Source organism: Phaethon lepturus, unplaced genomic scaffold (genome assembly GCF_000687285.1).
Source record: "Phaethon lepturus isolate BGI_N335 unplaced genomic scaffold, ASM68728v1 scaffold17917, whole genome shotgun sequence".
NCBI classification, from domain to species: domain Eukaryota; kingdom Metazoa; phylum Chordata; class Aves; order Phaethontiformes; family Phaethontidae; genus Phaethon; species Phaethon lepturus.
In genome coordinates, this window is record NW_010552723.1 from 40,032 (window position 1) to 52,876 (window position 12,845).

The 12,845-nt window shown below is 36.9% G+C and overlaps 1 protein-coding gene across 1 annotated transcript in view; it reads right to left on the reverse strand.

Annotated features, from left to right (window-relative positions):
• Positions 1-12,845, reverse strand: part of UVSSA (UV-stimulated scaffold protein A) — a gene marked incomplete at its 5' end in the record, with an annotated part of 54,295 nt that overhangs the window by 28,483 nt on the left and 12,967 nt on the right. Inside the window, one exon of the mRNA XM_010291311.1 lies at positions 2,746-2,857. Within this exon, the coding sequence (XP_010289613.1) occupies positions 2,746-2,857 (112 nt within the window). The remainder of the gene's footprint in view (positions 1-2,745; positions 2,858-12,845) is intronic.

Consider the following 12,845-nt stretch of genomic DNA (forward strand, 5'->3'; position numbering starts at 1 on the left):
AACCCCCTGCAGTGAGCAGGGACATCTTCAACTAGAGCAGGTTGCTCAGAGCCCCGACCAGCCTGACCTGGGATGTTGCCAGGGATGGGGCATCTACCACCTCTCTGGGCAACCTGGGCCAGGGTTTCACCACCCTCATTGGGAAAAACTTCTTCCTTAGATCTAGTCTGTAAGCAACATTAGTGCAGTGCTGAGAACCAGAGTAACCCTGTGAAAATTATTTTCACTGCAGTGTTTCTTTTTCAGCCCAATATTCCTCTTCAGCAACACAAGGTATTTAAAACGGCTCTGTGGTACTGCAGGATGGCTCATCTCTTCTCTGTTGCAGACATCAGGTGCAAGTGTAAATAAGGATTATACAAATGGGAGGTCATTAGAAGTCTGGTAATGCTAATTTGGCATGACACCCCTAATGGGTTATATCTTCACACTTCAGTTCTCTAATCACCTAAATTCTTTTAACAAATTTACATTTCATCTTATACATGGACATTCAAATTGACTTGTTTAACTCTCCCTCCACCCAAACTGTACCCATGCTCGGTTCGTCTTCTATATTTAATATCATCATCAACTACCTACACACATATAACAAAACCGCACATGTCTATATACTTATACATACCAAACTTTCCCTGTCTCTAAATATCTATTTAATTTTTCACAAACTTTTCAGATCTCAGGAGAACCACAAATACACGTATGCATCATCAGAAATAGCAGCTCAGCTTGAAATTTACCTTGTTGGTAGGACACTTCCATTTCCCTACGTGAAATGAAAGGGAATAAAGTGACTTTTAAATCAATAATTTAAATTACTTTGGAAATGGAAACATGACATGTTTTGCAACTTTAATATAGTTTTCCTGTTTAGTATAAAAAAAAATTAATCTGAGAGGCTGTTAAACCTTTTCTGGTTTGTTCAGGAAAAGTAATACACAGAAATAAACTTTAAATTATTCACACCTTCTACATAACACTGAGATTACATTTTACATGGAAGGTTTAATGTTCTAGTTAGAACATTCTATTTGGACAGACTTTCATTTTCTTAGCTCAGAGTCCTCATGAACTAAATGTGAACTAAAGAAATGTAGCAAAACCCCACCTGGATTATATTAAGATAAAGCTAAAGCCACTGCTATGATAACTGCACTTGCACATGGAACAAAGAACCATATTTAATTAGAGAGGTGGCTGCCTAACACAGCCAGCTCTTGATGATACCATGCTACTATGAAATCAATATATTCTTGTGTATTTTAATATCATAATTCATTTTTCTTTAAAAAAAAAAGCCAAAGGGATGCTTATTTTGGTTTTGCTTATTAAAACATGCAATACAGAATCCAGTAGAGCAAATAGAGCTCTCCATTTTCCTCATGCAGACCTGAAGTAATTACACAGAAGTCTGCTGATTTACGCAACTGTTATATAGCATAACAAATAGATTTTGCTAGTAATTGACCCATTGGTCCAAGCAAGCATTGAAGTACATGAAGTTAGAAGAAAGCACCTGCTTAAAAGATGGCCTGAATTCTTTTCAGGAATTCTGAGCTCTTTTCAGACTCTTCTAAGCTGGGAGTTTGCAGAATAACTTGAAATAGCAGCAAGAAAAGCTAAATACCTTCAGAAACATCCAAAATGATTAATCTCTTTTAAAATGCTATTTTTAACAAACACATCAGATAAAGAACACCCAAGTTTGGTTTTACACCACACCCTTTTGTTTCAGCAAAAAGAAACATTTGGCTTATACAGGTAATAGCTGCAGCCTGACTTTTACGACGCAAACTGCAGGTAAGTTAAAAACAAGCATGAACAGGACTGAAAAAGGCACAACACAGTATCAGTCTTACACAAATACTCATGGAGAAAAGTAGGAGCAAGAAACTTTTTACAGTGTCCATGGTTTTTAACTCCTAGGTGATGGCAGCTACCCTCTTCATCTCTACATGTACTGAAATCTTCTGAACCTTAAAATACACAATGCTACACAGAGGCAAAGGTGCAGACACTTAGTAAGCTAGATGTACAAAGGACAAGGAGTAATGCACTGAAATTTAATTATTTAAGATGAACTTTCCTCAGTAACTCCCCTCTCAATTTCACAAAAACAAATTATAAATAGAACTTCATTTAAAAAAAAAAATCTTTAGAATGCTTTAAAAGAACGCAAGAGTCTATTTTGTCATCTGGAATATGCTCAGTGGCTATAATTGTGCACTTGAAGGCTGAGCTCCATTTAACATCTTGTGATAGCAAGAACCAAAGAAAAAGCCTTCTTTCTGAGCTGTAAGTTGGCCACCTTATGGGAGGAAGCGGCTACGCATCCCCAACCCCTATTAATGCAGGTGACAGTACAGAACCTTATCCCATCTCACCAGACTGTTACCAGTATTTCTAATATTCAGGCTCATTTACAGCATTACTTTGCAATTCCTTCACTCCCAGGAAGTATGTGTTTAGCACACTTATAAGCACACACAGTGCTGCTTCTGGGTCTAAACTACAGTGGAACAGGATGGAATGAAATAAGCTTCTCATCTCAGTTGCTCTTGCTCCTACGAAGTATTTGTTTATCTAGAGCCAATCGCTGCTCCCGCATCTATGTAATGACTTCCTCATAGCAGTCAGAGATTACCCACACCGCTGACCACTTTATTACTTCAGAATGGATGTTTATTTACTTTAGTGCAGCAGTAACATGCAGGGATAAAGCCTGTCACAGCTGGGCAAACTCACCATATTCTTTACGCAGGTGGTCTGGAATGTGGGGCTCATAACCTTCCTTCTCAGGGACCTCCACAAATTCATCTTCGTCCTCCTCGTCGTCATCGTCATCAGAGGCTTTCATCTACAAAGACATTTTTTTTTTTTTTAAATGTGAAGACTGCTTTTCATTTCCCTTCACACTGAAAATATTTTGCAGACATCTTGATAGCCCTACTGAGACTGCTCTATGTCAGAAGTATTTCCCTAATTATGTATTTAATCTTTATCTAAGATTAGGCCTTTGCTTAACATTTTATCTCTAAAGCCATTCTCTAACCTAAGGGCTTCTTTAAAGCCCCTTTTATCCATTAGAACACAGGCAGTTGGTAAAGTCTGAGAAAGTGTGAAGCTATAAAATAAGGTCAAAAAAATCTTAAAATAACATCAAGATTTTGACTTAATGAGCAAATTATAAGACTTCTCTCATCTCCTTCAGTTGATTTTACTCATTTAGCTGCACCCAAATAGTCTGTGGCATGTTAAATAGTATCACAAACTGTTGAAGAGCTCAAAACCAGAGCATGCAAACAGGAGGGAAGCTCAGGGACTGGCAAGTTAATACTGACCAAAATAAGAATATTCAGATCTGTATACTACAGCATTTCACTGTGTTTCTTCACAACAGCACTAAAAATAATTAGATACAATTAATTTCTTAACTAATTCGGTACATCCTAACCATTCATACCATTAGACTGCACACATTACTATGGTAAAGACCAAAAAAATGGGATTTTTAAAATGTGCTCTTAGTCTATATTTCAGTCTGAAATTGAGTACCTATGACTAGCTGAAAAATAAAAATGGAGCTCCTACCAACTAACCAGGTTTATTATTAATTCATTCACATAAGTGGTTTCCTATATATTGTTTCAACTAGCTACTACTGTTTATGTGCCAGCAAGTCTCTACGTCTTTTTGCTAAGCTTGTTCCATACCTGAACATGAATTTTTCTTCTATACTACACATAAGCTAAAAGACTCTGTGCCACCTCAGGCACGGCCTGTACATCAAAACTTTGAAACAGCAAATGCCAACTATCCTAAAAAGGCAGCAATTATGGAGGTTTTATGCTTTGGTTTTTTTGCCCACCTTGGGAGTCACCTAATTCTTAACAACATAATTAGCCCATTATTGTATGTTCCCCATGCACTTTCAGAAGTCTAGGAAACGATAAGGGGTATCCACTAAAGCCAACCCTACCACAGGCTATCACTTTGTTCAACTTCATTGCAGCAAGCCAAGGCAATACATAAGGAATGGCATAATTTTAGCTATTTTCAGCCGTGTTCTTTACTTCTCTTACTGCACCTGACTTACATTGATATTCCTATCAACTACTCATTGTTACAAGTACCCGAGGATACTGCAGGTTTTGCCTGCAGCAGAATTTTCCCAATTTAATTCACTACTCTAATCTTGTGTCACAGCTGCACAGCTGAGTTCCTTTAAATCATCATATACTCTGAAGCCAAAAAAACCTAGAAAACAATCTTGGTTTATTGAATGTAGCTAAAAATTTAAAATAAATAATAACTAAATTTTAAAAATAAGCATTCCTTTTTTGTCAGTATTACTTGTAAGCTGGACTGAATTAGTTTCTAATAAAACATGAATTGATATTAATACACATATTGATACACTTTAACAGATAGGGATGGTGGAAGTTAGAAGCACAATTCTTCCCTTTGTTTAAAAAAATTACTTTAAGAAAGCTGCTGTTCCAGTGGGGAGAGAAAAAAAAAAAAAAAAAAAAAAAAAGGAAAAAACCACAGATTTACTGTCCTGAAGAATAAATTTACTACTGCATCCTTACCAGCAAACATCTAAGTAAGTCTTCATTTTAAAATAAAGTCCCAGTATAATCATGTTTGGAAGTACCCTGCTGCCAAGCATAGGTAACAATCACAACGTAGTCTCTTCAGCCCAATTATCACTACCTCGAGAGCTGCCAACCTTCAGCCGGCGGCAGAACCCTGCACCCTGGTTTACTTTTTGTTTCCCATTACAATCATTTTTGGTCACCTAAAAGAAAGCAGCAATTCAGGCCCTACCTGGCATGGCCAAGCCAGATGCATGCTGAACCTGACCTTGCCAGCAGAAACCAAAAGTTCTGATGCAAAGAAAGGGTCAAATATTCTACCACCGATCACAAACTCGCAAAGGCACTAGGCATGAAAGCAGCACATCTGCATTAAACTGCAACTTTTAAAAGACCTTCCCAATGTCCTTTAGAAAGAAAAACATCATCAGATTTTGTACTCTGCACAACAGAAGAGGGCTAGAGATTGAAATTTGTTTGTATTTTGGTTTCAAAATTCTGCTGGGGGTGTCATCGCTTTTCTTTCTGTTAGGGGCAATTTAATTAAGGTTGGAAACAATATCCACTTTTATTTCTCTATCTTGAAGCAGGGCAATATCGTACTTTCCATATTCAGTTTCCATGTCTCAGCTATTAAAAAGGATTTTACCAAGCTAAAACTTGCCATGGATGATCTTAGACTACAACTTTGTGCCATTATGTAAAAACTGACTAACTTCCACCTTACAAAACAGGGAAAGTGAATTTGGTGTATTTCCATATTTTTTATTCAGAAGTAGTCTGTAAACAAAAACAGCAACAGGTTTAAGGAACTGAGAAATAATGTCAAACTAGTAAGAGAAAGAAAACTCAGCTCAGACTGATCATTTAACTTAAATCACCAGATTATACCTAAAATATCAGTGAGCATAATACAAGTATTCAAGTATCGGCATACCTGAGAGGACTAGAAAGAATTCAGACGAGTACTATCTTTAATTGAAGTTTGTCCTAATTTGTTCACACAGCATTGGAGGCCCATGGCTCTCTGTACATTAATATACTAAAAGTCAGTGGGCTTCACTAATCCTCAACTTGAAAACTGCATTAGAAGCAACTTTGTTTTATTACCTGCATGGTCTAAAACTTTAAAGCACGTGAAAAGCCTGACAGAGAAAAGGGATAATCAGATGCAAATTCACTTTGTTTAGGTACAATCCATGAACTGTACATTCAAGTACTATAGAAAACATTAATCATAGGAAACTGTAATTTTTGTTATCAGTCTTAACACTAATCAAAAGGGAAACCTGTCACTACCGCTGACCTGTGAAACGTCCCAATTATACTCTTTGGAAATGACAGGAGCACTTAACTTCCTCACTGAGTAAATGACGACGATCAATCAAGTTTGAATAACAATGAGCCACGGAGCTGAAAATTATTTTTTGTATAGAATCTACCCAGGAATTTATGAAAGGTGAAAAGCAACCCAAGGTTTTAGGGGCATTATGGCTTTCAGCTAGTGCAGTGCATATCAAACACTAAACAGAATTTATGTGTTTTAATTTTCTAAAAGGTAGATGTGGACTTGGTGCTACAATGCATAACATATAATGCCAGATTTTAAATATGGGGGTCATTTTCATAAAATATTATGCTTATTGTTCACACCCTTGAATTTCCCTGGGGTCTTTATTAAATTTAGATTTCCTGTAAAAAAAATTAACTGCTTAGCTAACTATAAGGAATTAAGCCTTTTCCCCTCAAACAGACAAAGTCTTTATTTTGATATAATCTTTAACAAGATAAATAAGTTATCTTTTTACTTTAAAATATTAAAAGCCATCACTGGCGGGAATTCAAAAAGCTGCACAGTAGCAGTGGGTAGTTATATCTCAATTTACTTCATTCCAGTGGTACTTCATCAGAACCATCCTGTTTATGCTGTTTTGTTCCATTCCCTTTCTACAGAAAGGATGAGAGCTCATGCGTAATATCATTAGATAGGAAAGTATCTTTTTTTTTTTTAATTCCACTTTTCAAACATGAAGAAAGCTCCGAAGCAAGCTCTACAGATGCAGTATGAAAGTTCAGCCACCTACTATATGCTTTTCCACTATAGGTAAACTTTTTCAGGCAACTAAAAAAAAAAAATTCAACAATCCACAATTAAATCAGAATAAATAAATATTTAAGACAATATTCTGAGTGGCAGAATTAGTAAATTATAACCTTTTAGGAATGAATGGTTAGGTACTTCCAAACAGGAAAAATGAGACTATGATAAAAACAAGCAGTGTGCCATTTCTAGTGTGCCATACGTGAAGGGAAGTAAAGTATAAGCTCAAGTGATAAATACGACAACGTAAAGCTTTTCTTGTAGTGTACAGAATTAAATAGCTCTAAGATAAGTAGGCATGCAACTGCTTGTATCTCAATAACCTGTCAGAGAACGCGGGGAAAAAGGGTTCCGTTCTCAAATTCATTCTAATTATCAGGTAATACGAGGAAAATCACTACCGCAGTTTGCAGTCTTGTGAGAGACGAAGGGTGAACTACCTGCTCTCTGTCGCTAAAGGATGGTCCATCTGAAGGGAGACCAGATTCCCAGACATCAGAGGTTACTTGCACCATCATTGCTCCTCGAGTTGCATGGAGAAGGGAAGTTTTTCCATTCAGTGTTAATCTGCTCTATAATGCTGACATTTATTTATTCATTCATTTATCTAAGTGAAACATGTTTTTGCAAAACTATGAGGGTTGGTTTATTTTTTTGTGGGGATTTTTTTGGTTGTTTTTGTTTGTTTTTTTTTTAAAACATGGTGGTATACCGGACTAGATATCTCACTGTGAGAGAAAATAAGTTTTAGCTAGACAATTTCCAGATTCTTGGGCTGAACTTATTTGCATATGAGAATATAGTTTTAAAAAAAGACAGAAAATATACATGCATTATTTTCATTGTAATCAGAACACCACCTCCTCAATTCTCCTAATTTTCATTAAAAACTTAAAGTAGTGCTGACTTTTCCAGCTAGACAAATACAATCAAACCATTTGCTCCCTAACTCATTAAAAAAAAGGATATTTTCTTATCAGTCTCCACCTTCTCAAAAATACTGAAAACAAACAGTGGGTGCCAGTAGAAATGCAATCGCATCTTTTACTTTGGAGCCAACATGCCAAGAGCCTCCAGCTGTTAGTGTAGCTCAGTGCAACCACAGCTCCAGTTAAATGCCTTGCTCATCCATCCCAGCCAGTAATAAATGCAAAAAAAAAAAAGCCTCCACCCACCACACAACACTTGCAAAGATGTAAGGAAAAGCCTTTGGTCCTTTTCCCAGTTTTATACAAATTGATTGCTACATTCTGTTAAGAGGACTTAAAAACCTGGGCCTCTGCAATCATAATTTAAGCAAGCAATAAAGTGATGGAAATACACAATGCAATCGGTTTATAGGACTAGATGTAAAGTGTTTACTAATTATTTTTGAAAAAGAAGGAAGAGAAAAGATAGCACATGAAGAAGTCATATCTACTTACTCAAACACCACTTGCAAACTACAGCTGGGACCATTAAATAAATTTGCAAACCAAGTTAATTAGACCATGCAAATCTCAATTACTTTTCACCCAAGAAATCACTTTTGTTCAGTTTTATGCGCGTGTTTCCCTTTTTAAAAAAAAATGATGTAAAGCATCCTCAGACAAGTGAACTCTAAACTTCATTTGTCTTTCAGCAGGCTTGATGGCTATGCATTTAAAAACCCATTCTATCTTATAAACTAAAAATTAAATGTACTCAGCTGTGATGGTCGTCATTGCATCTGCTATTTATATGCTAATACACTCACTGGAAGATCTTGCAAATTATTCCACCATGCCAATATCTCATGTGCATCTACTCAAAGCCAACTAAATATTTTTCTAGAGGCAGAAGATTTTGGTTAGGGAACCAGAATATTTATCACCGTAGAACCTAGTTAAAGGGACAACCTTAAGCAAATACATTTTTTTATTCGACTGAACACAAAACATGCTTCCATCATCTTAAATGAAATTCGGGGATCTTGTATGTAAGCAAACACTGACTGAATAAAAATAATTTCTTCAGTGTCAGTAATAGAAACTGAATAGTCAAACGGTGTATCTTACGTGCAAGTTCTTTTACAAGTTCCTCTTTTTCCATTCTTTTATATTATCCAAGAGAGGATGAAGAGGAAATAAATGCTGGCATTTTGACATATTTCAGAACCATGTTTGAGTTTTTCTGTGTGCAACACAAGGAAAACATGAACTACGGAAAGAGTTGTATTTATAGGGACCTCCCACACACACTCCCTCCCCTTTGCTCCGTGATTTGGGCATAAATTCAAACCTAGATGGCTGCAAATTAGGTATGTGGCCCAAGCAAATCACATTTTATGTTTACCAGTAAAAGTATCACTGTTTATTCCATTTGTAGCTGCTCAACAGCACACAGGCTACTTGGACAGTCTGACTTTTATTTAGGAATGCACTTTTCACACTACTTCATAATTTCCAGAAGTTAGTAAAAGTGCTTAAAGGGTCCCAGCCCAACCGTTAGCCTAAGTACAATGCTGGAGAACCAGTGCACCTTGCTCCAAATTGCTTTAGCAATATAAACTACCCAATGAACCAGTTTTTCTTTAAAGCAACGTACAAGGGCCATAGTCTATGAGTACTGTCACAGTCCTGGAGGTGCAAGCTTGAGGTTTACTCAAGACTTTTGCCAAAACCCTCTCAATTCCACTCAGCGATAAGCAGAGCTTGAGCATGTACACTGGAAGGTCAATAGCGGTGAGGCGCATTGCACAAAACCGGTATCACTCTGTGGTACTAGCTACTGCATCTCTGCACCCTAGCAGGCTCGAGGTCCCAGACAAGCTTAGGAGGGATTTTAATAAAAAGCAGTAAAAATTTACTCAAAAAGACCAGTAGATCTTAAGGTGCAAGACAGTTCAAAAAGTCTTGGATCTTAAAGAATCATTGTTCAGATGAAATGAGTATGTCCAATATACCCAATGGACCAGCACGTGCATTTACAGTTTCATATTGGTCAGCAAGTAAAGGTAGTCTAGAAAACTGGTGCATTTAGCAAAACTATTATCTCAGGAATATATTGCAAAGCAAGTTTAGCACTTTTTTAGCAGTTATTGCTCACGACGTAGCTTCGGATGTATTTTCATCTCTCAATACTTGGGCTCCTACCATCCACCAAAATCAACAGTACTTGGTTGCATGAATATTCTTAAGCCTTAAGAAAGTACATTAGAAAAGCAAAGTTCTCTTGCATAATCCTAATTTTTCATAAAATGGATACCACATTCAGGGGAGGTATAACAGTTTTACTTAAACTAATGAAGATCCCCAAGTCTAACAATATCTTTCCTTTCCATGCATCCCAGAGAGCTAAAACAGAAGTCTGCTACCTTTCATTACTAATGCTAATAAAGTTTCCCAACATAAAAAAAATAAATGACAGCTACAAACTTTATGCTGACCACCTACATTTGATACCTATATTTAATTTGTATCATCAAAAGTGACTGTAGTGTGTGTTAGTCTCTAAAATGTTTTTGTGTAATATTTACACAAAAATAAAGGTTGCATCTTATTTTTAGAAGTACAGGAATGTACTTCTCCCATGCAGTTACTGTACAAACTTCAGGCACTACATCTTACTACAGACTAAAAAAAGAATGTATTTTAACAGTATTTTCTGGTATGTTTTTTTCCCCTCCAGTTTTTCATTCACACTGGGAGATGAGCTATCACTCCATCAATTTGAGTCTTCTGATTAAGTAAAGATTGACCTTCATAATCGGATCTGCATTACCTGAGTTTATTCGGTTACCGAAAGGGAGAGTCTCACAATCTGGGCTTAATGCTGCTACAGAAATCTTCTTCTCTGGATTAGGTTCCAGTCAGTTCAGGTCCCTGCCACAACAGAAGCCCTACTGCTGGTGCAAGGGAGGCACTGGGAATCATGGGGGGGAAAACGGAGACAGGACTGGCCCTTTCGACTGCAGCTCGCATTTACATCATCTTTAAGCCAATCATAAAATCACCACCAAAATACATCATCTGCTTCCCTGTTCAGCTCCCACCAGTAGTACAACAGCAACTTGTACAAAAAACCTGCCTGCTAAGAAGTGGATTTGGTAACTACGTAAGACTGCAAGAAATACCTGGTAGAATTTCATTTTTAATGTTTCAAGAATTCTAGAATGGATCAAATCATTTTAACGAGAAAAGAGGCAAGCATAAAATAGACTTGCATTCGTTACCTGCACCTTGAAAACCAAACTTGGTTTCTTCTTAACTCATAGATAACCGTAAGGAAACTCTGTAAAGTGCCTACTCAGTTTTTTATTCATCTAAGTATAAAAGGAAAGGCTTGCGGGTTCAAAGACTAAAGCGTGATGGAGCCAGCAAAGCTACAAACCAAGTCATGTGATATCATGTTTAGAGTCCATGCTCAGAGAGGAACGTACCCAGAGCAGTTACTGAGATGTTCTCCATTCCTAAAAGCAGTTGGAAACCCCTCATTTTTGCCACTAAGGAAGAAAGCAGCTGTCATAGAGCCACCGTCAAGGTTACAAGTGTTACCCTGAACAGCCGCTATGCTTGAGATACCCCTCCCTTCTTTCTGGACTAACCGTCTTCCTCTATGCCGTGTTCCCAGCATACCGGTCCAGATGAAATTGTTCAAAGCCATTGTTTAAGGCTGTAGTTGAGGTCCAGGACTGGCTATATCCATTTCTGAACCAAAAAGCTGTTTTGTGGTCTGATAACTCAAAGTTCAACCAACAATGCCTCTTTCTTCCCCCCTCCACAGATAAGTTTTCCAGCGCTCTTCAGGTAGTCCAAGTTATCTATGAGATGATGAACAGTATTCCTATGCACCCTTGAAATATTTTAGGCAACATTTTGAATTATTTCTTTATGATTCAGAGGCCTATACATGATAAAAGCTAAATTTCTGAGCTGAGGGGGAAATAATTCTCATTACTAGTAATTTTCTTTGTGAAATTTTAGGAAATGTGATTTTAATCTGAAATGTGATATAACAAGATTCCCATTAGCACCCATTTGTGCAAGGAAGTCCTACTGCATTTGATGGATTACCACTTATTGCTTAGACCAGATCAAACTCATGCTACTAAAACTTTGTATCCACCACCGATATATACATGCCCCTGTCTCATGATATAGTCTGCACATGCATATACTGTAAAATCAGTAACTAAATTGCAGCTTACTTCAGTGATCATATTTATGAATGAGTTTGAACTACGCATTTGTTAAATTATTTCAGATGCTGGATTTTTAACAGATAAATATACATCTCAATTAAACAAACCTAAATTATTGCAGGCAACAAGTCAACAAAATATCCTATGCAAGACAAACATAACCTTATGTGCATTCCTGATTGTGGATTTTAGGCACAAAGATATCATAAGATGCAAATATATTTACTTTAATATTACTGCATTAACTCTATTTAAATGCATTAGCATGAGTTCCAAGACTGAAAGTTTTCTTCCGTTTCCATTTTTATAAATAAATATTTAGCAATGTACCGTTATGAACCTCACAAATACATGCAATTCACTTCAATTTACCGCTTCCCCTCGTAAGGTAGGATGGATAAAAAGCAGGAAGCAAATTTATATCTACTACCTACAGAGTACACGCTGCTCAGTATTCATAGATGAATCAAGGGAGATGACCCTTCGGCCTGAAAAACTTAAATACTTAACATAAGGGTTAACTTGATGATAGAGACATCCTACTTTATTTTACACTCTATTAGAAGAGCTCCAAATTGCATTGTGCGACCTGCGAATCAGATAGGGATCAGAGGTCGTCACAGTGACAACTTTAAGAATTCATGGCTAGATCTGCATAACAAGATATTTTTAATAACTGTAACAGCGGCAGGCTGCATAGCCAGTGCAAAGCATAAAACATACCACAGCATCATTCAGCTCTAGAAAAGAGGAAAAAAAAACCCTCACAAAAATATCACACTAGCCGATAAGATGCTTTAAGAGACTACTGTTCTGAGGGTTAATTTTACAATGTTTTGTTTTGTATCAGTGCTACATCCTGATAAGACTTAAGAAACCTGAAAAGCTTTTTCAGCTGAAAAGTGATTATGAAAGAGACGTTTCACAGATAGAAATAATTATCATATGGCAGTTAAAATGGGGGGGCGGGGGGGGGGGGGGGTGA